At 40.2% G+C, this 23,385-nt stretch overlaps 1 protein-coding gene across 1 annotated transcript; it reads left to right on the top strand.

The window, feature by feature from the left end:
- Nucleotides 1-2,255: 2,255 nt before the first annotated feature.
- On the top strand, nucleotides 2,256-22,182 carry CFAP221 (cilia and flagella associated protein 221). The gene is made up of 26 exons (XM_077181692.1): nucleotides 2,256-2,327; nucleotides 3,028-3,267; nucleotides 4,420-4,601; nucleotides 5,020-5,120; nucleotides 6,111-6,197; nucleotides 6,303-6,398; nucleotides 7,285-7,385; nucleotides 8,380-8,483; nucleotides 9,387-9,546; nucleotides 9,964-10,084; nucleotides 10,171-10,282; nucleotides 10,501-10,609; nucleotides 11,356-11,443; nucleotides 11,938-12,027; nucleotides 12,898-12,993; nucleotides 14,173-14,263; nucleotides 15,838-15,965; nucleotides 16,409-16,489; nucleotides 16,910-17,017; nucleotides 17,135-17,290; nucleotides 18,757-18,915; nucleotides 19,298-19,392; nucleotides 19,920-20,009; nucleotides 20,193-20,309; nucleotides 21,092-21,121; nucleotides 21,732-22,182. Exons 3-26 carry the CDS (start codon nucleotides 4,466-4,468, stop codon nucleotides 21,853-21,855), a joined length of 2,580 nt encoding a protein of 859 aa, XP_077037807.1. The 5' UTR covers nucleotides 2,256-2,327; nucleotides 3,028-3,267; nucleotides 4,420-4,465; the 3' UTR covers nucleotides 21,856-22,182.
- Nucleotides 22,183-23,385: the final 1,203 nt, after the last annotated feature.

Below are 23,385 nucleotides of genomic sequence, written 5' to 3'. Positions count from 1 at the left end.
TGCCCATCCTGACTCCAGCTCATCTCTATATGTGCTCATGAAGATCACTGAGTTGCAGTGCTCCCTCTTTCCCTGCACACCACCCTCATCTCTCCCCACAGTCCTAGAGCAGCAATCAGGCAAGCAGCAGCATTTGCTGAACCCCACACTCTTTCTGTCTCATTCATCCACCACACTCACACAGCATCCTTTCCCCCACAAATGGCAAATGCTCCAGTTTTCCTTCCCCCAGTCCACACTTAACTTGTAGTGATTTTCATTTCTCGAAGACATCTGCTTCCCCAGAGTTTGGTTGAAAATATCAAAGGGTTAAACAAACTGTTGAGAGGGGGTCTGAGAGGCAGACAGACAATGGTTGCTGTATAGTCTGAAGAAACCACACTGACAATGCTGCATCATCTCCGTGGGGCGCCAAGTCCTTCTCTCTCTTCCTTTGGCTGAAGGAATATTTTATTATTCCATTCATATTGAAGCATCTTCCCCTGAAAGCCAGCACTCTTTCTTGCATTTATGTAATTGAGAGAGCTTTACTTCTGAATGTACTTTGGAGTGTGGCACTTTTTCCAAAATAGGCCCAGGAGTCTGGAGAGCCAATGTTGGATTTAAACACCAACAGTGTGAATTAATATTTTGTGATCCTCCCACTTTATTCACATGCAGGCTGAGTGTTTGAAAGAAGATGGATGCAAAATAAAACCTGGGAGATTCTCACCTGTGCAAACCATTGCTTGACTCATAGCAAATGTCAGCCCAGTGGGACAGACAGGGAGAGCTGGGAAACCTAACAGCAGCAGCAGACTACAAAGAATTATTACCAAGATTTCACAGAACCCCAAATGAGATGTTTCTTTAATTAAGCAATAGCTGTGTGCATTTGCTTTTATACCTACTATGTATACCTCTCGTAAATTTGTCACAGCTGGAATTTTTTCAAGTCTGATATCTGAACCAGAAAAGAAACATCTGAATTTGTTCACACAATTTCAAAAGACTTTTCGCTTTAACTTTAGGAGTAAATAAAATAAATTGCTTTGTGCTATTCTAATTGTAGGATTGTTTACTTATCAAGCACTTACCAACTTCGATTGTAAATATTTATTTATTAATACTTTAAAATTCCATTAGTGCTTCAAACAACTAAATTTTCTCCTCCCTTTGCTAAATAATTAAATTGCAATGACTTTACTACAGCTTGCAATCAGCCATACACACTTTTCATCTGACATTTGGAATACAGAGATGAAAGTGAGGCAAGAATCACCTATTTAAACCCTGGTTAACATTCTTTATTTATATCAGCCTTCCCAAGGAAATCTGAAGGTTTGTTGGTCGATAACCCACTCTTTTCACCTACCTTTCCCACTCATTTGCTGCTTCCCAGGAGACTTTACAGAGTGCTTCTCCAGAGGCACATCATGTTTACACCATCTGATGTGGAAGCAGATATGGTTTTTGGTTTGCACTCAGCTATCACTGTCCAAACAGACTGGTGTACATGTGAATTGTGAGGAGAAATATGCTCTATTTTACTTCTGTGTTAGAAAAACTGAAAGTGAACACTTTTATTCTTAGAATATGAAAGAAAAAAACTCATTGTGGAAACAATTCTGGCTTTCTATATTAAGCCTATATTTAAGATATCATGTCAAGGGTATAGGAATAGTTTTTTCTAACCATAAGCAATTACATCTTACTAAGTATGGGAACTGTGTTCTGGGATCTGAATTTTATTATCTGAAGCTTTTCTTGCTTATGTTTTTGTCCAAAACGAATGTACTACTTTTGGACACATTTTACCCCTGTGTTAGAAAAACCGAAGATAAATTATTTTGTTCTTAATCTAGATCACCTGTCTGAAGGGGAAAGGAAAAAAAAAAAAGGAAGAAAACTTTGTTTTCTTTGCTTTCTCTTCTCTCCTGTACCTATTTGGGGAAAAACCCTCATACCATTTTTTATACCACTTATGGATGGTATAAAAAATACACTGAAGAAAGGTTTCCAGGAGTACTTTCCAAGGCACGGTCCTTTAATGCTGAAAGCAAGAGCATAAAAGTGGGGAAGGGAAAGGAGAAGGGAAGGGAAAAGAAAAAGAGGGGGAAAAAAGGTGTGTGTGGGGGGGGAGGGGTGTCTTTTATTGCTTTTTTGGGGGTACTTTTCGCCGTCAGAGGAGCCGGAGTGCCGCTGTTGGCATCCTGCCCAACCCAGCCGCGAGTGGTGCGGCCAGCGCGGCTGCCCCGTTGCCGAGCGACCGCCGCGGGGCCGCCGTGAGGGCAGGGCCGCCGTGAGGGCAGGGCCGGGCCGGGCCAGGCCAGGCCGCGGGGCTCCGGGTGGGCTGGCAGGGGCAGCCGGGCCGTGCCGGGGCTCCGGGTGGGCTGGCGGGGCTGGGCCGGGCTGTGCCGGGGCTCCGGGAGGGCTGGCAGGGAAAACCGGGCTGTACCGGGGCTCGGGGAGGGCTGACAGGGAAAACCGGGCTGTGCCGGGGCTCGGTGAGGGCTGACAGGGGCAACCGGACTGTGCCGGGGCTCGGGGAGGGCTGACACGGACAGCCGGGCTCTGCCGGGGCTCGGGGAGGGCTGACAGGGACAGCCGGGCTGTGCCGGGGCTCTGGGAGGGCTGACAGGGACAGCCGGGCTCTGCCGGGGCTCGGGGAGGGCTGACCGGGAAAACCGGGCTGTGCCGGGGCTCCGTGAGGGCTGACAGGGAAAGCCAGGCTGTGCCGGAGCTCTCTCGGGCTGGGGGCCGTGGCAGCGGCAGGTACGGGTTGTGCACAGCGATGCCTTTTCCAGCCTCTCGCAGCTGTAATGGGCGTCCTTCGGTGTGGTGAGGTGTGCGAGGAGCTCCGACACGCAATAAGGGATTAGAAAGCCCGAGCGCTGGCAAGGAGGAGGCGATAACCTGGTCTGAGGGCGTTTGGGGCGAGTTTTGTCATGGGCTCCCAGGGTTTCACACTTCTACACACACGCACACACAAAGTCTTGAAAGACACAGGTGGAAAATTTAAGAACATCAGGTATTGTGTCATTCCAGGACCTTAAAGATTTGTCCTGTATTAGCCCTTTGAGCAACACGCAGTGTGTTATTGAAGTTGGTGAGTCATGATGGCACCATCACTTTAAGTCACTGAAAAGGTTATACCAGGAATCCTTTGAGGAGACTTATGTCTGCCTACACCTTTTCCAACCTTGCGTTCCTGAGGTGGAATGCTGACCAGGAGAAGGAGGGTGGCAATGGTGTAAATTAAAGTTGAAGAACACAAGTGGAAAAAATGTAAGCTTGATCCTTATGTTTAGAAATCTTTTGCAGTGTTTTTTGTCTGAGTTTGGTCTTGCTACATCAGAAGGAATTTACTGTTGTGCACAATAATGCAGCTCCTCTTGCAGGTTTTCTGTTGTGAGTGGAAAATTTGCGCTTGGTGTTATTGAGTGGAAAATATTATGAAGGCCAGGGTCCTAGCAGCACATTATTTTAAGCTTCTTGCTTATTTATTATTTAAAACTGTACAAAACCATAAATCAAAACAGCACTTTATGAGCTTGAAGCACCTCTCAAGTTGTGCCTGAAAGATCTAAAGCAGACTGGAAAATCAGACAAATACCAGAGATGAGACCATAAAATGTAATGGGGGAGGTGGAGTAATGATTCCACTTCAAAACTGTTGAGTGCTGCCTGCTTGAGGGCTGAAAATCCCAGCACAGCTTTTGAATTCAGTATTTGTTCCAAAAGTATTGTGTCTTTGTCTCCATACAGTTCTCCAGTTCATACTAGAGCCAAGGGCTCTGTGTGCTCTATTTATGAAGATAATTTCTGGTGGATGGTTCATGCCTGGTGTCTTTATTATGTAAAATTTGCACTTGTCATTAGAGAAGTTTATGTTCTGATAACTCTATATACTTAACACAGGATCTCTAATGCCTGTGGCTTTCTGTGTTTACAGTTATCTTCACTGAACAAATGACCCAGATGATGCTATCCAAATGAAATATTCAAATGCCAGATTTCTTATCCCTCATATTAATATTTAAAATTAAAAATTAATCTGCAAGTTAACAACTCAAACACCCAGGAGAGATTGAAAGAACATGTCTGCAGAAATCAGTTCAGATAGTGGAATTAACAGTACCTGCTCCCTTCCTCTCTGCTGGGAGACATGAAGGAAGACAGAGATGTTATACACAGACCTAAAAGGCAAATGTCCCCAGCAAGCCTTAGAACAGATGCCCAAAATGCTAGGCCTTGCAGTGGGAGCAAGGTTTTCTGGAATCCTTCTCTCCTTATACTTAGCACACGCAGAGTAATCTACTTCATCAGGGGAAAAATGTAGCTCCCTCTCCTAAATGTTTTTAGGCAATTTTAGGCAACAGGCAGTACCAGTGTGAAAGAAGATATTTTGATTATTATGTTGTTTTCATTTGTCCATAGACACTGAAGAATTTGAGTGCCATTGAGAGCCTGTTTGTGTCTTAACATGGACCTGGTTCAGTCAGCCTCCCCAGACATCACGGTCACTCGGGGGTCCTTGAAGAAAGTTCCCAGTGTCCTGAGCAGCCTCGTGGAGGAACCTAAAAAAAGACCTGCTGTCCCCCATCACCTGCTGGAATCAAGTAAGTTCCTGACTGGTCCCAACCTTGTGGCAATTCTAGGACACACTTGGTTATTTTTTTTGCAACTCCCATCCTGTTGCCTAAATTGCAGCTTCCTGAGAGCCAAAATCATGGGAGGGGTAGTCAGGAAAGAAATAGTTGCTGTGCTGATCCTGGCTGACCCTAAAGTTTTGGGTGGCTTGTTGAAGCCATGATGCCAAGAGATGAATTGGTGGCAGGATCATGGATCTGCTGAAGTAGTGGATGGTTGCATAACTTTCCATTTATAAATTCATGCCGGCTTAAAAGAAAAAATAATCTTTTTTGGTTTTTTTTTTTCCTTGATAATCAATCAGTATAGCATAACTAGACTGTTTCAATGTAAGTACCACTCATGTGTGTTTCTGGTCTCTTTTTCTCCCTGTTTTGTGATCTGTAGAGATTTATTCAGAACATCAGAGGAGCAGGGTTGTACAGGCTGAGCCTGCTGTGTTACACTATGGAGGGTATGAAATCGGAAAACATCACCAACAGATGCTGGTAAGTTCTGGAGTAGGGATCCCCTTGGGGCTCATAAAAGGAAGCAGAATCTGAGTTGACTCCTTGTGGTCATGAGGCCTTTGCCCTGTGGAGTGCTCTTAAAAGCAGCACTTAAATTCAGTGGTCCTGTGGTAACAAAGAGATGAGTACCAGGCTGTAAGCATCACCCTCCTTCATACTCCCTGTTTCCCATGTCTGCATCAGTGTTTGTGATATGTGACTTGCACATTATGAATAGAGGATTTGGGCTTTAACTCCACAAGAGACTTGTTTTCAAAATGTCCTTGGGCTGTCACTGTGTCTGCAAACGTGTTTACTGGTGGGAAAGTTTTGAAAGCACCTCTGGTCTTTTGCCAAGAACAATTTATTCTGAGAAAGGAAATTCTGTGCATAGATTTGATTGCTTTTCCTTGTGAATGGTTTGGGTATTTCCTTTTCAACTCTCTGCTTTCCCTTTGTGTGCCTTTGTTATTCATGTTTTAAGTGTATTGAGACAGAGTTTGCTAGTTATATTGGACTAGGTTCTCTGAATGTAATGAAAGTAAACAAATGCAGGAGGCTTTGCAGGCTGAACTGTCACTGTCCGAAAGTCTGTTGGTTATACACCAAAACAGAACCATGAAGTATTATGTAATTCTTGTTGGTTCAGATGTCCCTAAAAGTGATCAATAAATTGTTTGTTGCAAATAAAATATTTCTTCCTTTTGCATATAAACAAAACAGCATCAGAATTTGATTCAATAGTAGCATCTTTCTAGCAAAACTAACTGTTACTCCTTGGTGAAAAATTGGGACTTGTTTCCAAAGAATAAAAATGCAGGATGTAAGTTCTGCATAGTTAAATTCAGAGCATATTTAGAATTATTTCTGCTAAAGTAAAAATTATTACTTGTTGCTATGGAAGGTTTTACAAAAAGTATAGTTGGTATTCTTAACTGCCCTCTTATATTGTAAAGTGCTTTGTGGTTTTTGTTTTCTTTTGTTCTGCAGAAGCTGATAAATATTTCTACCAGTGCAGTAAACCTTCACATAATACCACCCCAGACTATGTATTTTCAGATCAAATACAACAAAACAGTAAGTGCCAGAAAGTCCTCACACTGCTCTTTGCACGCAGCACAGGTTTTGTGCCATATAAGCAGCTTTTACATGGCCTCTATCTTGTTTTGGGTCATTTTCTAGCACCGGCTTGTTCCTGGTTTGTCCCTTGTGGTTACTGTTGATTTTTGCCCTGATGAATGGAGGTATTATTATGACTGCATCCGAATTCACTGTGAGGTGAGCATTCATTGCAAAACATAGTTAGAGTTGTAATGGAATAAAACAAGTATTAGAGCATGATGGTAAAGATAAAGGGATAGTTAATCTTCTAGAGACACATAGATTTATTCCCAGTGAGTCTTGATTGGAGTATTGAACTTAAAGCATTAAAAATTTTTCTCTGCAAACATCCCAGAGCAGTAAGCAAGATTATATGACTTATTCTGCTATTCTTTGCCAGTAGATCAGTCTTTGTGCCACATTGAGGTAATGACTTAGCTGAGCAGCTCAGAGGAGCTCTAGAAAGCATAAAATATGGAAAGACAGAAAGATACTGAAAGCAGATAGAATATTAATGTTCTGAGGTACAACACAGTGATAATTTTGATGTTTTATGCCAACTTACTGGCCAACTACTAGAGAAACTTTTTATTTCCATAATAGGCTGAGAAAGTTGGGGCTGTTCAGCCTGGGGAAGAGAAGGTTGCATGAAGACCTCATAGCAGCCTTCCAGTATCTGAAAGGAACTACAAGGAAGCTGGAGAGGGACTCTTCATCAGGAACTGTAGTGATAGAACAAGGAGTAATGGGTACAAACTGAAAGACAGGAAATTTAGGTTAGATATTAGGAAAAAATTTTTTACTGGGGGGGTGAGGAGGCACTGGAGCAGTTGCCCAGGAGGGCTGTGTTTGCCCCAACCCTGGCAGTGTTCAAGGCCACGTTGGATAAGGTCTTGGTCAGCTCAGTGTATGTGAGGCATCCCTGCCAATGGCAGGGGGTGTTGGGACTGGATAATCCTTAAGGTTCCTTCCAACTCTTAACATTATATGATTCTATGATTTACTAATTGTAAGATAGAAATATTTGCACTTGTTTGTTTGTTTTTTGTTTGTTTGTTTGCAGGGAGATGATACCCTTGTTGTTCCCATACATGCTTACCCTGCTGTGAACGTTGTGGAATTTCCATCATTTATAAATCTGTCTGATGTATCAATTGGTCAGAGGTGAGTTAAGGACAGACATTTGTCTACATTTTGCAAGACATGCCCAAACCCATTTTCTTCTATTCATACAACATAATGTTGAAAGCCTTAGGAAACTCAGCTACTGTCTGGACTGCAAAATAATTCTCTGTATGAACTGTTTAGGGTACACATTCACCATAACATAAATGCTGTGCAAACTAAGCATATATGAAGATGGAGCTGGTTATTTTTGCTTCTTGTATTTAAAAGTATTTAATGAGCTAGACTTCATTTTCCTTTGTCTATTTCATGGATACAGCACTGACTGTTCTCATTAACTAATCAGTAAGGGTTGTTAATAGGAACTGAGAAGGGGGAAAGGAGAAGGCAGATTCAGTTTATTAAGGCCAGTTTATTCAGTATATTTGCTATATTAGTTATTATATTGCTTATATAAACTGGCTTATATAAGGCCAGTTTATTCAGTATATTTGCTATATTAGTTGTAATTATGGTGATTTCTGAAAATTAGGCCCCAGGATCGTTATTTCTACAGTGGTTAAAGTTCAGTCATTCTGATGTGTTGGAGTTTTCAACACTTTCTTTTCTCATCGTTTTTCATGAGGAGGGCCATGGCAAAAGGCTGATTTCTGGTACTGTACTCATTGTTGCTCCAGTTTGCATTGTTTGTACTTGCTAGATATTACAGTCTGTAAGAATTTGAGGATGGGCATAAATAACCTCCAAAAAGTAATTTAAAAAAATTTTTCCATAATCAAATTATGTATGGGTAGGAGAAAGTAATGTCCAACATTCAAATCAAGATTTAGCTCTTATTTCCTGGGGGGATGAAAGATCTGAAATATTTTGCTATTTTGGCACAGTGAGAAATTATGATTTTCACATTAATAAATAACCCACCCTTCTGAATGCAGGTAATTTAGTGTGTGGTGTGTATAATACAATTTCCCAGCTTGTAAATTATGAACAACTGTACTTTGATTAACATAATTTTTCCTTTCTCTCTTTTCAGTAAGGAGTATGTTATCCCACTGCAGTGCAGCTGTCCCATAGATTTTGAATTCCACATTGATATTATTCAGCCTCACAGAGCCTTCACTGTTCAGCCGATATTTGGTAGACTGACTTCTTTAAAATTCTAAATGTTAAATCTCTATTTATTAAGTGTAGTTACTTGTGACAGTGTATTCAGTGCTGTACACAAAAAACCTCTTCCTCAGGCAAAGCTTTTGCAGGTAAATGCTGCCAGTCATTTTCAGCCTCATGGCAAATAGCCATCTTGGCTGTAAGTTTCTTTAGGCAATGTCCAGCTTTGACAAAATCCAAGATGTTCCAAATGGTCCGTGCAGCCTTTATTTTCCCAGAAGAATATCCCTGAAATAGGGTCATGCAGTAAAACTTAAGTCAGAAATTTTGGTAGCCTGAAACTATGGCTGAAGGCCATCTGAAAAGCACTAAAAAGTTTCAGCTCCTACTCAAAGCCATTGTGCTCAGAGTAATCATAGTATCATAGAATCACTAAGGTTGGGAAAGGCCCTGAATGTTTAGGGATCTGAATGGTGATTAAAGTGTTTGAGAAAATAATGGAATAAGTAGTAAGGAAATAAGGTCAAGCAGAGACAGGTAATGCATCAAATCCAGATGAGTCCCCTAGCTTGGAAAAGCTCAGAGGAATATGTTTATAAATGCTTTGCCCATGAAAGCAGAAAGTGCCAAAGACTTAAGACTAGCAGATGCAAGTGCAGAATTTCTACATATAAACAGGCAGTCATTTTCCCAGCAGTATGAAATATTATAGTCCTACTGTCAAGTCTCTCTGCTATTGCAAAATATCTTCTATTATCTGGCAGCAAGACATAGTTTTTGAAAGATGCTTTGAGACCAGAAAGATTTTCCATGCCTACTGCTATCCATTCAAACAATTAAGTTGTTTTAAAAAAGTAGCCCAGAATTAGTTCCAGTACACTTAAGTGGGCTCATGTTATATGGACTCTTACTGTTTTTCTCCTCTAATCACAGGAATCATTCCAGCCAATGGAAAAGTCAAAGTAACTGTGAAGTATTCCCCACTTGAATATGGAACAGCGCAAATGGCAATGCAGTTACGGATTTCAGAGTTTCACTCAAAACCCTATGTGTGTGTATTCACAGGAACATCAATACCACATGTGGCTCTGATGTATGTGTGGCTGACTGGTCTTGAGTGGTTTTGCCCAGTTCTATAGATACTAATGTAATAGGATTTCATGCCATTTTGCTATGATCTTTTTAAGCATTGGTTTCTTTGGAGACTTACAATGCACTGAAGTAATTCTACTGTTGATACATGTACCTGCTTTTTTACACTGTTTGATTATAACATCCTTAATCTACATTAAATAAAAAAACTCAAAATAAATATAATGAGAAGTTACATATCCTTAAAGAAATGTGAGCATCCTCAGCTTCTATCATTCCCACTTGTTATTGTTGAGGCCTTGCAAGATGCAGGGGGCTTTGAGCCTTTTGGACTGTACTTAATTTTTTTGTGAAAAAATTAGACTTATGTCATTTAGAGAATGCTTATGAAAGGAATATGTGTCCTTCTGACATCTAGAAAAGAATGTATTGATGAACAAAAAAGTCATCCAGAGAAAAAAGCTGTGTCTGGAAAACCTGTGTTGTGGAGAAGAGACCGGTTCAGCCAACTACAGTCGAAGCCTGTTCAAAAACTAAAGGTGTGAAAATATAATAATTACAAGTACTTTTCTGGGCTGGAAATCTTCCATGTTTCTGTTTCTTCCTATTAATTTATATCTCATAGGAAATTGAATATCAGAACCTCAGATTCCCCACAGACTTGTCAAATCCGTATGCTGTAGCTACTGTTTTGATTCAGGAACCAGGCAAATTGAAGTTAAAGGATGTAAAAGAAGGTAAAGTAATTAAGCAGCATAAACTTGGTTTTAGCATTATTTGTAGCTTGATGAGGAGCTTGGCTTCAGAATTGCTGATGTGATGTAACTGTTCTTTCTGTGAGAACTCTCTCCTTAGCTTTATGTATTAATGGGTACAGTTATCTTAATGGATGTTTTTTGCAATTAAAAATCCAATCTAGACTGAGGTGTGATATGGCTTTCTGATGTTCCTGCAGCCCTATCCCAAGGCAAAGAAGGAAAAAAAACAAGGCAGATGAAGGATGCTATATTTCAACTAAAAGTCAAACAAAATGTTCAGGAAGAGGAAGCAAATCATCTAAAGTGGTAAGTGCTAGTTAACCATGTTAATTAACCATGTTAACAAGACTGGGATTTGCTTAACCAAGGCCTTTATGAATGATGTATACGATGTCCACTAGTGCAGAATGCTGCCATTTTGTGTCTCAATACATTTGGTTTAAGCCTAAATTATTGATGTTTTATTTATTTTTTTTCTCTCCTGCTTAAGAGCAGACTCAGTAGCATCCATAGTAGTCCCCCATGAGGACTTTGATTGCCTTATTGTTCCATTCAAAAAGAAAGCTGCTGTAAACCTGGTTTGCCTAACCTTGTTCTCAGGCATCTCATCCTGTGCTCTTAAGGCCAAAGGAAGATTTTGTCATGGCTGTCAATAAATTGAGGCTAAAATGAGCAATGGAGTAAGAGCAGAATTACACTTGAAGGTGTTCAAAAAACATGTAGATGTAGTGCTGATAGATGTGGACATAGTTTAGTGAAGTGTTAGGCAGTGTTAGGTTAATGGCTGGACTCGAAGATTTTAGAGGATTTTTCCAACCTTAATGATTTCATTATTCTATTGTACATCAACTGGTCCAAAGCAGAACACAGTTGGATCTTTAAGCACATGATGGTTTCATTTGAAATCATTAATTTGAAATAAGAGATTGTCTTATACACAGAATGTCATGGACACTTAGGCACCTCAGGAAGAGGGGAGTGTCTGCTTGCCTTTGTATAAAGCAAACTGTGCATTAAGTGAAGCATTTTTCTTGTCTCCACTGTAAATGCAGGCAAGTTCATAAGGGAAGTGATCCAATCTCTGTGGAGTTTAAAAATAAAATTATTGAAAGCCGACAAAGGGAAGAAGAGCAATACAAGGTTAGCCTTTTATGGTTTTTCTGTAAATTTAAAATCTTATACTTTAAGATTATGTAGTGCACTGTGAATTGTATCAAGCTCTCTACATGTTCAGTTTTTCTTCATTAATCAATGCAAACCTCTGCTAGTTGTGCTTGTTACTGCAGTCATATCTTTATTGTGCCTGTGCTTCACTGTTTCAGGGGTGTTTTTATTTTGAAGGTAGACAGAGAGAAGGGTAAAGTATTATCAGAAATGTAACAATATTTGCCCAAGTGAGCAGATTTGCACCCATGTTTCATTAGGACAGAGATTTGATTGAAACTCAGACTTGGAAAGACATTATTTTACTTTGTTTGCCTTGCTTAAGGGTTGCAATAATCACACCCTAAAAGGGAATGAAGTCTGTGTTTCGTTAAACACCTCCAGAGTGTTGCATTGTGAGTTTCCCTGATTGTAATGGAAGAAATAATTCACTGGATGCTTTGTGCTAATGTGATTTTTCTTTAAATTAGCTCCAAAGAGGAGATCCTATCATAGAACAGGAATTTCAGAGGGGTGAAGTAGAAGTTTCCTCCAGACGTGTTACCCGGCATGTTGACCAGGTTTGTTCATATGTTTTTAGAGCCTGCTATATGCATGCTAAATTATCACCTCCCAAGCTAACAAATAGCCATAGATGTTTGACACTGAATACTTTTCCTCCTGATATTCCTATTTCTGTGTCAGTGCCTTCTTTCCCATTTTACTTTTAGGTAGGGCAAGCACCATGCTACATGCACAGCTCATCTTCTAGTGGTCTGGTCTAATATGAGAGTCAAGTGGAAATCTGCAGGCCTAACCTGAGATTTGTATTGCTTGTTTCTGAAAGATCTCTCAGGAGAAGCTTTCTCATACCTCATTGTAAGGTTAAGCATATCACAAGATTTCCAATTTTTACCTGCAGGTCAGATTGACAGGAACCTTTCTGGTACTTAGATTTTTTTGCCCTTCTCTTTGGTGTCTTTCACTCTCCTTTGGGTATGTGTCATTATGGAGAAAGGATACTGGTTTTGCTGGGTGCCTGATTTGAGTCCTTACAGCTGTTTCAACTTCATGTCGGTGCAAGATAAATTGTGTTTTTGTTAGAGCCCCTGTCCATTCTCTCTGCTGTCCAACTGCCCATGGAGTGCGCTGCAGTCCTGGTCTGTGTTGGTCATTTGTGTGGATGCAGACCATGCCACGTTATCTCTGCATTCTCTGTGCTCCATCTGCAAATACTTGATGATTACCTCCCATTAAGCCCTGCAGTGAAGGTTTCTGGTTAAATGCCAGTGATGCAAATATTTTCACTGGACCATTTTCAGTATTTAGAAATAACATATGGATTCAGGCCAAAGTATGGCTTGGGATGGAGAAAAGTTCTACCTTATCTAGTTGTAAAAAGGATTGTCCTTTTTCTTTTCTGTTTCCTTTTTTAAAAATACACTGTACAGCAACCAAGTGTCCATCCCACATTCGACTTGCTCCATAATGACCCTTGGGACAGCAGAAAAAGGATGTTCAGGAAATTTCAACAAGCAGCATACAAGGTAAAGTGAACAACCAGAATGTAGTGTGAGGGCATGATACCTGTGAAACAGCACAAAAGAACATGCAACCAGCATGTGAGGATTGTTCACAGCTAGCAAGGGATTTGGTAATTTGATAAATATGCCCCTACCTCATCAGGAAATAAGGATATGGAGTAAGTTTTGTATTCAATTCATCTTTCATATTGCAATTGATACTAAACAAATGCAGATAAATTCAGATTTGTTTTTAAAGTATAAAATATTTCTGTACATAAAAGATTTGAAAATGCATATAGAATACTGCACCCTGTTTTGGGCCCCTAGTACAAGAAAGAATTTAACAAGCTGGAGTGAGTTCCGTGTAGAGCCACCAAGATGTTCCGGGCTTAGAGCAATTACTCTGTAAGGAGACAATCTGGAGAGGGAAAGTAGAGGGAGAGAACAACACCTTCCAGTTCCTCTGAGGTTACTGATGATGGAGGATCTTTGCAATGGTGCATGATGGGAACATGGAAACAATAGGTAGAAATTCAAATAGGGGAGGTATAGACCTGGAAACTGAAGACTAAATCAGTAAAATCGCTTATTTAATTTGGTTTAAATATTATCTTGCATCAGCACTGCTCTTTCAGTAAATCTTAATGTAGCAAGGAAGATGGAAATGTTCTGCTCTTCTAGTGTCCAGTTTGGATATCCTTCAATCTATTCATAATACTGAGGTCTTGAAATTAAATACTCTTTTTTATTGTACAAATAAAGAGGTGACCAAATGGCTCCATCTGGTATTAAAACCAAGGATTCTTAATTTTTACTGTGTAGGGTATGGACAAGAACACAGTGCAGGTTGTTGTTTACTCTCCTCATTCTCAGAGCTACAAAAATTCATATAGCCCTGGTAAACTGACTATATATGCCAGTAAACACCTAGCAAAAGACCTAGCCAAAAGAATTATCTGATTAACCTGTAAGACTAAATTAAAAAATTTAACTGTATTTATTGTGTAATGTCATTATAGAGTTGAGATCCATTGTACATCTTTCCTTCCCACTTTCTCTGAACAGAAAACTATATTAAAAATTCTCAAATAGAGATGTCTGAGTAAGCTCTGGAGAATAAATACAGGTGTAACATATACAGTATTTCTATGGCTGTAAATCTTAGGGTGTTTGACTTAAATCTAAAAATCATTCTCTCAGATTTTGGTTCAGATTCGTCTAAAACGTTTATTGCTTCTGTTCCGTGGACTGCCCAGGGAGGCCAGAGGTCTGGAGGAAGGCTCTGGGTCTGGTAAGGATTAAAAGAACAAGTTGATATTTTGACCACGGGCTATGATAATTCAGGTTGTGCTGCAGTGTGTCAGGTGCATTACATATAAACATAAAGACAGAGTCCTTATAAAGGAGTCTTCCAGAGGGAAATAAAGTGTGACAAGGTAGAGGCATAGAGAGATTTGGATTGGATGGCCTTTAAAGGCCATCCAGTCCAACCTCCCTGCAATAAGCAGGGACATCTTCAATAAGAGCAGGTTGCTCAGAGCCCTGTCCAGCCTGACCTTAAATGTTTTCAGGGATGGGACATCCACCACGTCTTTGGGCAACTTGTTCCAGTGTTTTACTATCCTTGTTGCAAAAAAATTCTTCCTTAAATCTAGTCTGAAACTGCCTTATTTTACTTCAAAACCATTACTTCTTGTCCTATGGCAACAGGCCCTGCTAAAAGGTGGAAATGGCTGTACTCAAGATACATGTATTTTCCATACACATTATTTACCATGTTTAAGAAATGTGATTAACTATTCTTAGGAACCTTGCAGTTTTTATTTATCTACTTAATAACAGGGCAGAAGCTGTGGATACTCCATCATTGGAACTGTTCAAGGCCAGGTTGGGTGGGACTTTGGGCAACCTGATGTGGTGATAGATGTCCCTGTCCCTGGCAGAAGGGTTGGACTAGGTGGTCTTTAGAGGTCCTTTCTAACCCAAACCATTCTGTGGTTCTGTGTGTAGGCCTGAGGAGCAATGAAAGGACAGAGGGGACTGTGTGAGAGACAGGGAGATGAACAGATCAGGTGGATCCCAAGAGGTGAGAGTCACAGGATGAGAGGAGCTTAATGCAGGGGGGATGGAAGGGGGAAAGACACCTGAATGTGATGAAGGTAAGATGTCTGAACTCAGTGAAATGAGACAGTAGGAACCATGAGACACATTGCCAGGTAGCCAGTACTGGGTTGAGTTTTTGTCCTCATTGTTTTCTCATAGAAGTGTTTTTAATCAATTGGGTTTTTTACATGGAAATGAAAGTGCTGGTCTGGAAAAGTGACTTGTTACTTAACATCATAGAAGAAAACTGGCTTTGGATGGGAGTCACAGTTGGGTAAATAGGAGGCAAAGAAGAATTTGAGTCTCCTATTTCCCACTCCCTTGTAGACACACACAATTTGACAGCTCCTGTGACACACTGTTCCATATTAGGCCTTTTCCTCCTTCTGCAGATAGGGACTTTTAATTCCCAGGATGCAGGAGATGCAGGAATGCTGCAAATAGAAGGTGTAATGACATTTAGTGTAAGAGAGGCCTCTGACTTGTCTCAGCCTTGCTGTGAACCATGCTGGAAGGAGTGGGCTGTGATGTCTTTTTAGGAAGGGGAAATTAAATCTGTCTGCTATTCAAGGTATTGTGCTCATATTTTATAGATGTGACATTTAAAGTCTTTAGGAAGTATTACCTTACTTTTTACATTTAAATTTCTAGACATCCTGGTTTAGGAAAATGTTAAATACATTTTGTGGCTTGATTCTATTTCTGAAACAGTGTATTAAGATATATTACAAAATCTTAATATTTGGTTTCCACTCATGACAGAAAGCAGGAGTTTCAGCAAAGCAGAGAAGAGTGAAGAACATAAGGACTTTTCTTCCAGAATAAGTGAAGATCGTATATTGCCTTTTGAATTCCCCTTTTACAGGTCCCATGAACTACACAATTATTTGGTAGGTACAGTAACTCAAATATTAGTCAGCACTCTAGACAGACTTTTGTTGAAGATGTTGGCCCCAGAGCTGATAGTCCTTTTATTAAAATTTCACAGTGTGACTGGTGTTCCAGGGTTCTGGCAAATTAATTCAGGATTTCAGATTTACTAAGGGTTCTGCTGAAAACAGTAAAAAAATCTTCTCATTCTCTTAATTGTATCCTAAAATTGTGAGCAATACATTAATGCTCAGAGTTAATTAACATCCATTTTTCAGAAGCAAAGAAAAAAATAACTGAAATGCTGGAGTCCAAGAAAGAACAACAGAAATATCAAACTGTATAAAGTGAATATTTGCATAATTATTTCCATATGTTTTCAATTAGCTGTGTTCATGGATTGCTGCCAATACAAAACAAAATGCCCACCATATTACTGGTTTTTAATACTGTTCTGTTTCAGGCACCTGATGCTCTTGGCCCAGTTCCTATTGAATCTGTAGACGTGAAAGTTGAACACATTCTTCCTTTTTATGACTTGAAGGTGAGTCAGTATAGCTCCCCCATGTTTCTCTTACCTGTGCAGTTAAATGGCCTCTGCACAGCCCAGTAAAAATGTTGCTTTAATAAGGCTGTATGATTAGCATGCTTTTATTAAAACCAAAGCTCACCAGTTTCCATAAGTAACCAACTTACTTATATATAGCCAGCAATATTCCCCTCTCTCCAGACAGAGATGAATCGCCTCAGCTGAAATTATTGTATCTCAAAGATCAAAGTCCTGGTGAAGTATGGCTTCTCAAAGTTTTGATTATGTACCATGTCCTGGGAGAGTGCTCCAAATGTCTTTTACCATGGAGATGTGATATGTCCATAATAAAGCCAAATGTTCCACTTCATTTATGAGTTAACTGGAAGTGATTATTGTCACTTTCTGCAGCACATCTTTTTGCTTTGCACTTAGGTTCCCCAGCATTGCAAGATTATGAAGTATCAGCCATTTTGTACACACTATGCAGCTACAAGTTACAAACCTGTAAAACTTTCCCGACCACTGAGACAGGGAGCCCAGGTAACAAAGTCACTCCCAACCCTACATTTCCACAATTATTTGATTAATTTTGCCTCAATGTTTTATACTGAAAGATTTACTATACTCTAAAAATCTTTGATGTCTGTGTTTTTCAAGGATGAATTGATTCAAGTAGCTCCTTCTCCTGAGGGGCAGGTCTCTCAGAGGAGAGATTTTGACAAAGAAGCAGCAGAAGGGGATATCAGCCTGTTAAACCTGGTTCCTCCCCAAGCTTTAGTCCACCCAAGAGAGAGCAACCCACTTCGCATTTTTGTAAGTAGGAGTTGGCTTCCATAAAGAACCTAAGAAAGGAGCAGAAATGTTTCATCAGAAGCCTGATGTGGAATTTGTGGGCAGTTTTCTTACTCAGACTGATTTTAAAGCTATCCAGTGAGAGTATGCTTCATGGTGCAAGCTCTGATAGATAGGAATCATAGAGCTCTGATGGATAGGAATCACAGAGTTCATCCCACTGAGAGGGACACTGTTTCAGTTTAGAGTGGATTTTGATCAGTTCAGGGGAGGGATGAAAATTCAAAATTGCAGTGAAAGCAGAGAATGGGAGACTCTTCCAGTCTTGACACTCCACAAATGATCAATGATCACGAGATTTCTGGGAACACCATGGAACCCTTCCTCCTTCTCCATTTGTTTCCCCATTTGGATGTTAGAGGAAAGGCCATAATCTTGGCATCTCAGTCCATCTGTAACCTCACATTCTTGCCCAGGTAGGTAGGATAGGTGCAGTCTTTTCCTGCTGTTCAGGTGGGTGACTACAGATCTGCCTAATCCTTCGGTAAACAGAAAAGTGAAGTCAAACTCTGCTTATGTTGCATCCTGCTGCCTTGCAGTTTCTAAGAATTCTCACAGCATTCCAAACCACATTTCCAAGTTGTTAGGCACAGAGATTCAAAAAATCACTGTCTCTTGCATGGGAGGGTTTTCTCTTACTGTTGTCATGTAGATTGTGCTTTGTGGCACCAGCTGCAGGAGGTATTTCCCACAGTGCAGCACAGCCTGGAGGTCCCGAGGTGCCTCTGAGCAGGCAGAGACAGCTGTAGGGCTCTGTGCAGGGCTGTGCATGGGCACAGGCAGATCTCCCCCCAGCATGGCACTGTGCCTGCTGTGGGTGGCTCTGGCTCCCAGCCCTGCCCACTGTGCTGGCCTGGTGACCTTGGCATATCGTCTGTGATACACACTCATCCTCCTCACACGCAGCCAGGACTCCAGTGGACGTGCTGATGAGTTCCTGTGTGCATCTCTTTCATCCCTCTGTCATAGCAGTGTGAGAGCCAGGCACAGCTTGATCCCACACTACCCAGCACTGGGCTTTATCCAGAAACAGATGCTAATGCAGGGAAATGGATGGCAAAAATGTGAAGCCATGTGTGCTGTGGCTTCCACCATAGCAAGTCCATTTTCCCTTCTTGGATTCTGAACTATTCAGGGAATCAGCAATGGATTTCAGAATAATTAGGCAATAGTTTTTTCTTCCAGACTTGGAGACAACAGCTAAATTGCTGTGTTTTAGACAGTAGGGAGCATGAATAAATCAGACAACACTGTAGGATGAGGGGAAGATACAGAAAGTGAAGGATCATACCAAACAGAGCAGTCAGAGTAAGACAAAGCTGTGAATCTGGGGAGACTACATTAGTTGTAAGAACTGAATTTTCATTAATTAGATTTGTTATGGTACTCAGAACAATTTATTAAAATAATCTCTTCATTGTTTTTAGAACCCTATTCCAGGATTAGTGCCATTTTTACTTCCTTTAGCCTATTGTGAATCAGATATTGAATATCATCTTTGTCCTCATCCAAAATATACTGTTACCAAGGAATGCCCCAGAGGATCCAGTATTCCAGTCACACAAAAGAAATTTCTGGATCACAAGGTATGGCCTTTTGGGTTTATTGCATGAGTACCCATCTTGGGTATGTTCTTCCGGAGAACTTGCTCTAAGGAATCAAAATGAAAGGTGAAGTCATTCTAGATAGAAAATATTTTCAAATATAAATTATGCATGCACCTAAATAGTCAGTAGATGGGTCAGAATAACTAATTCTACTTAGGCTTTATGCGTGTCTCATGCTTATGCCTTCGTGTTTCTTTGCTCTTCTAACGTATTCACTGTTGTATTTTCATGTCCTTGGAAGGATCTTTGAAATATTCAGCTCCCCAAATTCAATTCTCAGCCAAGATGCCCTGTCCTGCAAGCCTCTTTCCCCACAGCATTATGTATTAGAGGTCTGATTGTGTATCACTTGTCATTTCAGGAAGTGATTTGTGGAGTAATGGAATGGAGAAAATTCTCACCACTGGAGTATTCCACTTTTTCTAACATTCCCACATTAACAAATACAGTACTTAGGTAAGAAAGAATTTGAAAACACAAATCCTCTGTCCTGCACTAGTTTCTGCTGCCTGTAACTATATTGATCAGTCACTATTCCCACAAGTGAAAGTGGGCCTACAAGTAGAATTAATTGCTGCTCAGAAATCCAAAACCAACAGGAAAAAAACTCCTACTGAACTCCTGGAAGGGTGGATTAAGAGCAATATCATTAAAAGAAATGACTAGCCCAGGAAGGAGAATTCCAGTCTGGGCTTTCTATAACATCTCTCCTGAAAGCTTGTTGACTCAGTCCTAGAAGACCCCAGGAGCTACAAACTCTGTCTGTCTGTAAAACCTTTAACTTACGAACACTTGCACCCAGTGGTAGCCAACATCTCTCAGGCTCACATTCTCTCATATCACAGCAGTTTCTGGTGCAGCCAGATTTTCCACAAATATTTAAAAGTACATCATCTTCATGGTAACTGCAACTGCTGTGAAGCTTCAAAATATGAAAATACCATTAATATTAATACATTAAACTAATACAATTTCCATCACAGGGATCCTTACAGTTCAGATATGCTTCCAACAGATCTACCACCAGTGCTGAATGGCTTACTTGAGAGAGACAAGGAGAACATAATTGACCAGTAAGTTTCTCCTCTATTGTGTATATGCTGTTATTGACTGTGTCTAAACCACTTGTATGGATGTGTCAAAACCTGTCCCAGGAGATCCTCAAAGGCAAAAGCACAAAGTCTCTTTTGCATAAAACATACTTCTGTTCTTTCAAAAGGACAAAGGCAAATTGTTCATCATCTTATTCATTTTAGTGAGACAGATGAAGCTGAGTTCAGCATGATTCTTACTCCAGAGATGGTGAAAGCTGAATTTCCACAGATTGAGGGGGCACTCTCAGAAGATGAAGAACAATCAATAAAAATAGAAAGGTAGGTATATTTTGAAATAAGAAGAGAGAAGTGGAATCTAAAGTCAAGCATGAGAAATTTTTTCAGAATTGCATAGAGAGTCATACTGAGATGCTCTAGGGGCTCCATCACAAGTGCAATGCAGACCTAGTACTTTGAGCAAATTTGCACTGCAAATTCAGTCTCTGGATTTTACTTCAGAAAGCATTGGCCTGGATCTCTGACTACGGTTATATCAGCATGATCTAACACTTGAGGCAGTTTGCTTGCTTTCTCAGAGATGTTCAACATTCTTGGACCAGTGACTTTTGCTTTTCATTGACCCTTTTGGTTAGATATTTATTCATGCTGGCAGAGAAAAGGGCCCTTAGAATTTCCCCTTGGCATGGTATGTTTTTCCTCTGGCTTTTCTTAGGAGTGTTTCATGTTTGCTCTGCTCAAACTTCACACTCCCCCAGTTCACACCACAGCAGGCAGTGTGGGTGATAAGTGATGCAGAGCAACACAGGTAAAAGTGCTGAGTTCTAACCTTGGAGCAAGTGAATTCATTTCTGTCCAACAGTTGTCCCCTCTTTAAAGTGGTCATGATGTGGCTTAGATACCAGGATGTTCAAGATAACCTCAAACTTTCAGAGCTATCAAGAGTTTGAATGTCTGCTTTACTTTTACATGGGAAGAATTTGCTGTAAAAATACAGATGTGTTGCACTCAGTGCTGTTTTTTACATTTTATGACACTGGTTGTCAGAACATGGGGATTTGGGACAGCTTGAGTAACTAAAGAATGATCTTTTTCTCCCACAGTGATATAGGGCTGGATGGTGCTTTTCCTGGGTGAGTCATTTTATAGCCTTCTTTCTTTCTTAAATCTTAGATGTTTTCAGAAAAAAAATTAAAATAATTTTCAATATCAGAGAACTCCGGGTATTGATATTTACTTGTTGAAATATTCCCTATTATTCTGGGTTTGTAAAGGGGGAAGCAAAAATTTCTTAGCAAACAATGAAGTCCCAATCCTTTATGTTTTCACTGAAAGGTTCTTTGTTGTTATTGAGGGGATGGTGTTTCACTGGGTGACAAAGAACATATTGCTTCTCTGCAGCAGTTTCAGCATTTTTGTCCTTAAGGCAAACCAGGTTTTCATGTGGCTGCCCTTGTTCTGGCAATCACAGCATGTGTCCCTACATTGATAAAATGTAATACTCAGTCAGTTTGTGTAACCTGTCAGATGGTTAACTTTCCTGACTGGCCAAGCCAAGAGTTAACTGTTCTTTCCACAGTTTCAATACCTCTTCTGTTCTGCATCAGTGATGGAATACCCTGTGTTCATTATGAGAAAAGAAATCACGATTTCTTTTCAAAATCCTTCATTGGATTTTGAAGACAGTCCTAAGTAGTTTCCCTGATTATTATAAATACAAATGATGCTTTAAATTTCTTGCAGAGACCCACAAAATGGTCCAGATGGACATTTTCAACTCCAGAACAGTGAGATCGGAGAGAAAATTCGAAAACATCTGGAGACATTGAAGCTGAAAGCACTTAATAAAACCCTTATTCTGGGATAAAAATAATTTTACAAAGTTCATGGCCTGGCCCTGCTTATCCTGTTAATGTATGAGGCCTCTCCTGTCCCAGCTACATTTACTTTTGTTCAGTGAGGTCAGCAACTTCATATGCAAAGAGAAGAGAACCCCAGTAATGCCACCTCTGTCAAGGACTCTCACTGTGCTCACTACCCCAACCACAATAATTACTCCAGTGAGAAACCTCATCCTTGGACCTGCTTATTTTGTTGGGGTGTGAAGGACCAGAAAACCTTAGTACTACCATGTAAATAGTTTGGTAATTAGTTTACAGCCCACAGTTTTCAAATAAAATGTGAAAAGACCTCATGACCAAAATCTTCTGATTTTGTTTTTTTAGTTATGACCTGTCCTTGAATTTTTGCAGGTAAGTTGCTAAATCTCAGACTTGACAGTAAACCATACATGTGATATTTTTAAGGAAAAGGAAGCCTTGAACACCATTACTGTCTGCAAAGACAGTATCCAAAGTCTCATTAGCTGTTCAGGGATTTAATTCAGTGCACAGGTCTTGGCAAAAGCATGCATGAGTTGAGTGAATGAACGGCAGAGCCTCATGGGAAACCTGTAATGCTCTGGGTGTATTTCCTAGGAAAGGAGATTTCTCAGCATATCATCTTGCAGCTAAGATGTCTCCTACTTTCTTGTCAGCAAGCTGGACTTCAGACAAAATTGGTTTTATCCATAGTGAATTGATTGCTCATTTTACAGAGTGGTCCAGGCTGTTTGTGCTGAAAAGCACAAATCTTCTGTACTAAAAGGCATGGAAATTGCAGCAATACCCACTACATTCCTAGGAGCCATGCTTCTTTCCAGGCATACTTAAAGCGCCTAGGAAAAGAAGTTTATTTCAGAGAGTGATCAGTGTGGACAAGCTGTAAAAAGCCCAGGGAGATAGAAAATGGGAAAGCAGGGTGAAAAAGCTGTAGAATAGCCTGTATTATACTAGCTGCAAAGTATCTCTGCTTACTTCAAAGAAATAAAAAGCTGCTAAGTTTCTGCTAACTGTCTAATTGACAAGGGATTGTTCAGAATGCAGGTCTGGATATCTGCAGATTTCTCTAACTACAAACAACTGCCTGAACTTGTACACATTGCTTTTTTTCTTCTAGGAGTTCTGAGGGAAGCAGTTGATCTTACAAGAGATGAGCTAAGAGTTGTGTATGTCTTTTAACATGACCATGACAAAAACATTATCAGAGTTTACGTGAAAGCATTCACAGTTCATAATTCACTGCTTAGGTAAATCAAACAGATAATTCTTTGGAACTGTTATCTATCAGCTAAATACCTAGCCTAGTAAAGATGGAATAAGTGTCCCAAAACAACAGTGATTAAACAAAGTTAATCTCTTTTTCTTACAGCAGTATCACCCTGCCTTCCTTCTCCAGAACAGTTTCCTGGTCATCCCAATGGAAATTAATCATGCTTCTCCATTGTCCAGCGAAAGACACCAACCTTTCAAAGAGATCAACTCCCTTTCTGAGAAGTCATCCTCCTTTCTATGTTTTA

Source organism: Agelaius phoeniceus, chromosome 7, assembly GCF_051311805.1.
Source record: "Agelaius phoeniceus isolate bAgePho1 chromosome 7, bAgePho1.hap1, whole genome shotgun sequence".
NCBI classification, from domain to species: Eukaryota; Metazoa; Chordata; class Aves; order Passeriformes; family Icteridae; genus Agelaius; species Agelaius phoeniceus.
The sequence above is the reverse complement of the archived record's forward strand: the minus strand, read 5'-3'. Positions and strand labels throughout refer to the sequence as shown.

Bases quoted from the DNA above. Each gene is read 5' to 3' on its own strand.
- CFAP221 (XM_077181692.1), top strand. From the start codon at position 4,466: ATGGACCTGGTTCAGTCAGCCTCCCCAGACATCACGGTCACTCGGGGG. The intron at 12,028-12,897 runs GTTTGTTCATAT...TACACTGTACAG, and splicing joins TTACCCGGCATGTTGACCAG to CAACCAAGTGTCCATCCCAC. The intron at 15,966-16,408 runs GTAGGTACAGTA...GTTCTGTTTCAG, and splicing joins ATGAACTACACAATTATTTG to GCACCTGATGCTCTTGGCCC.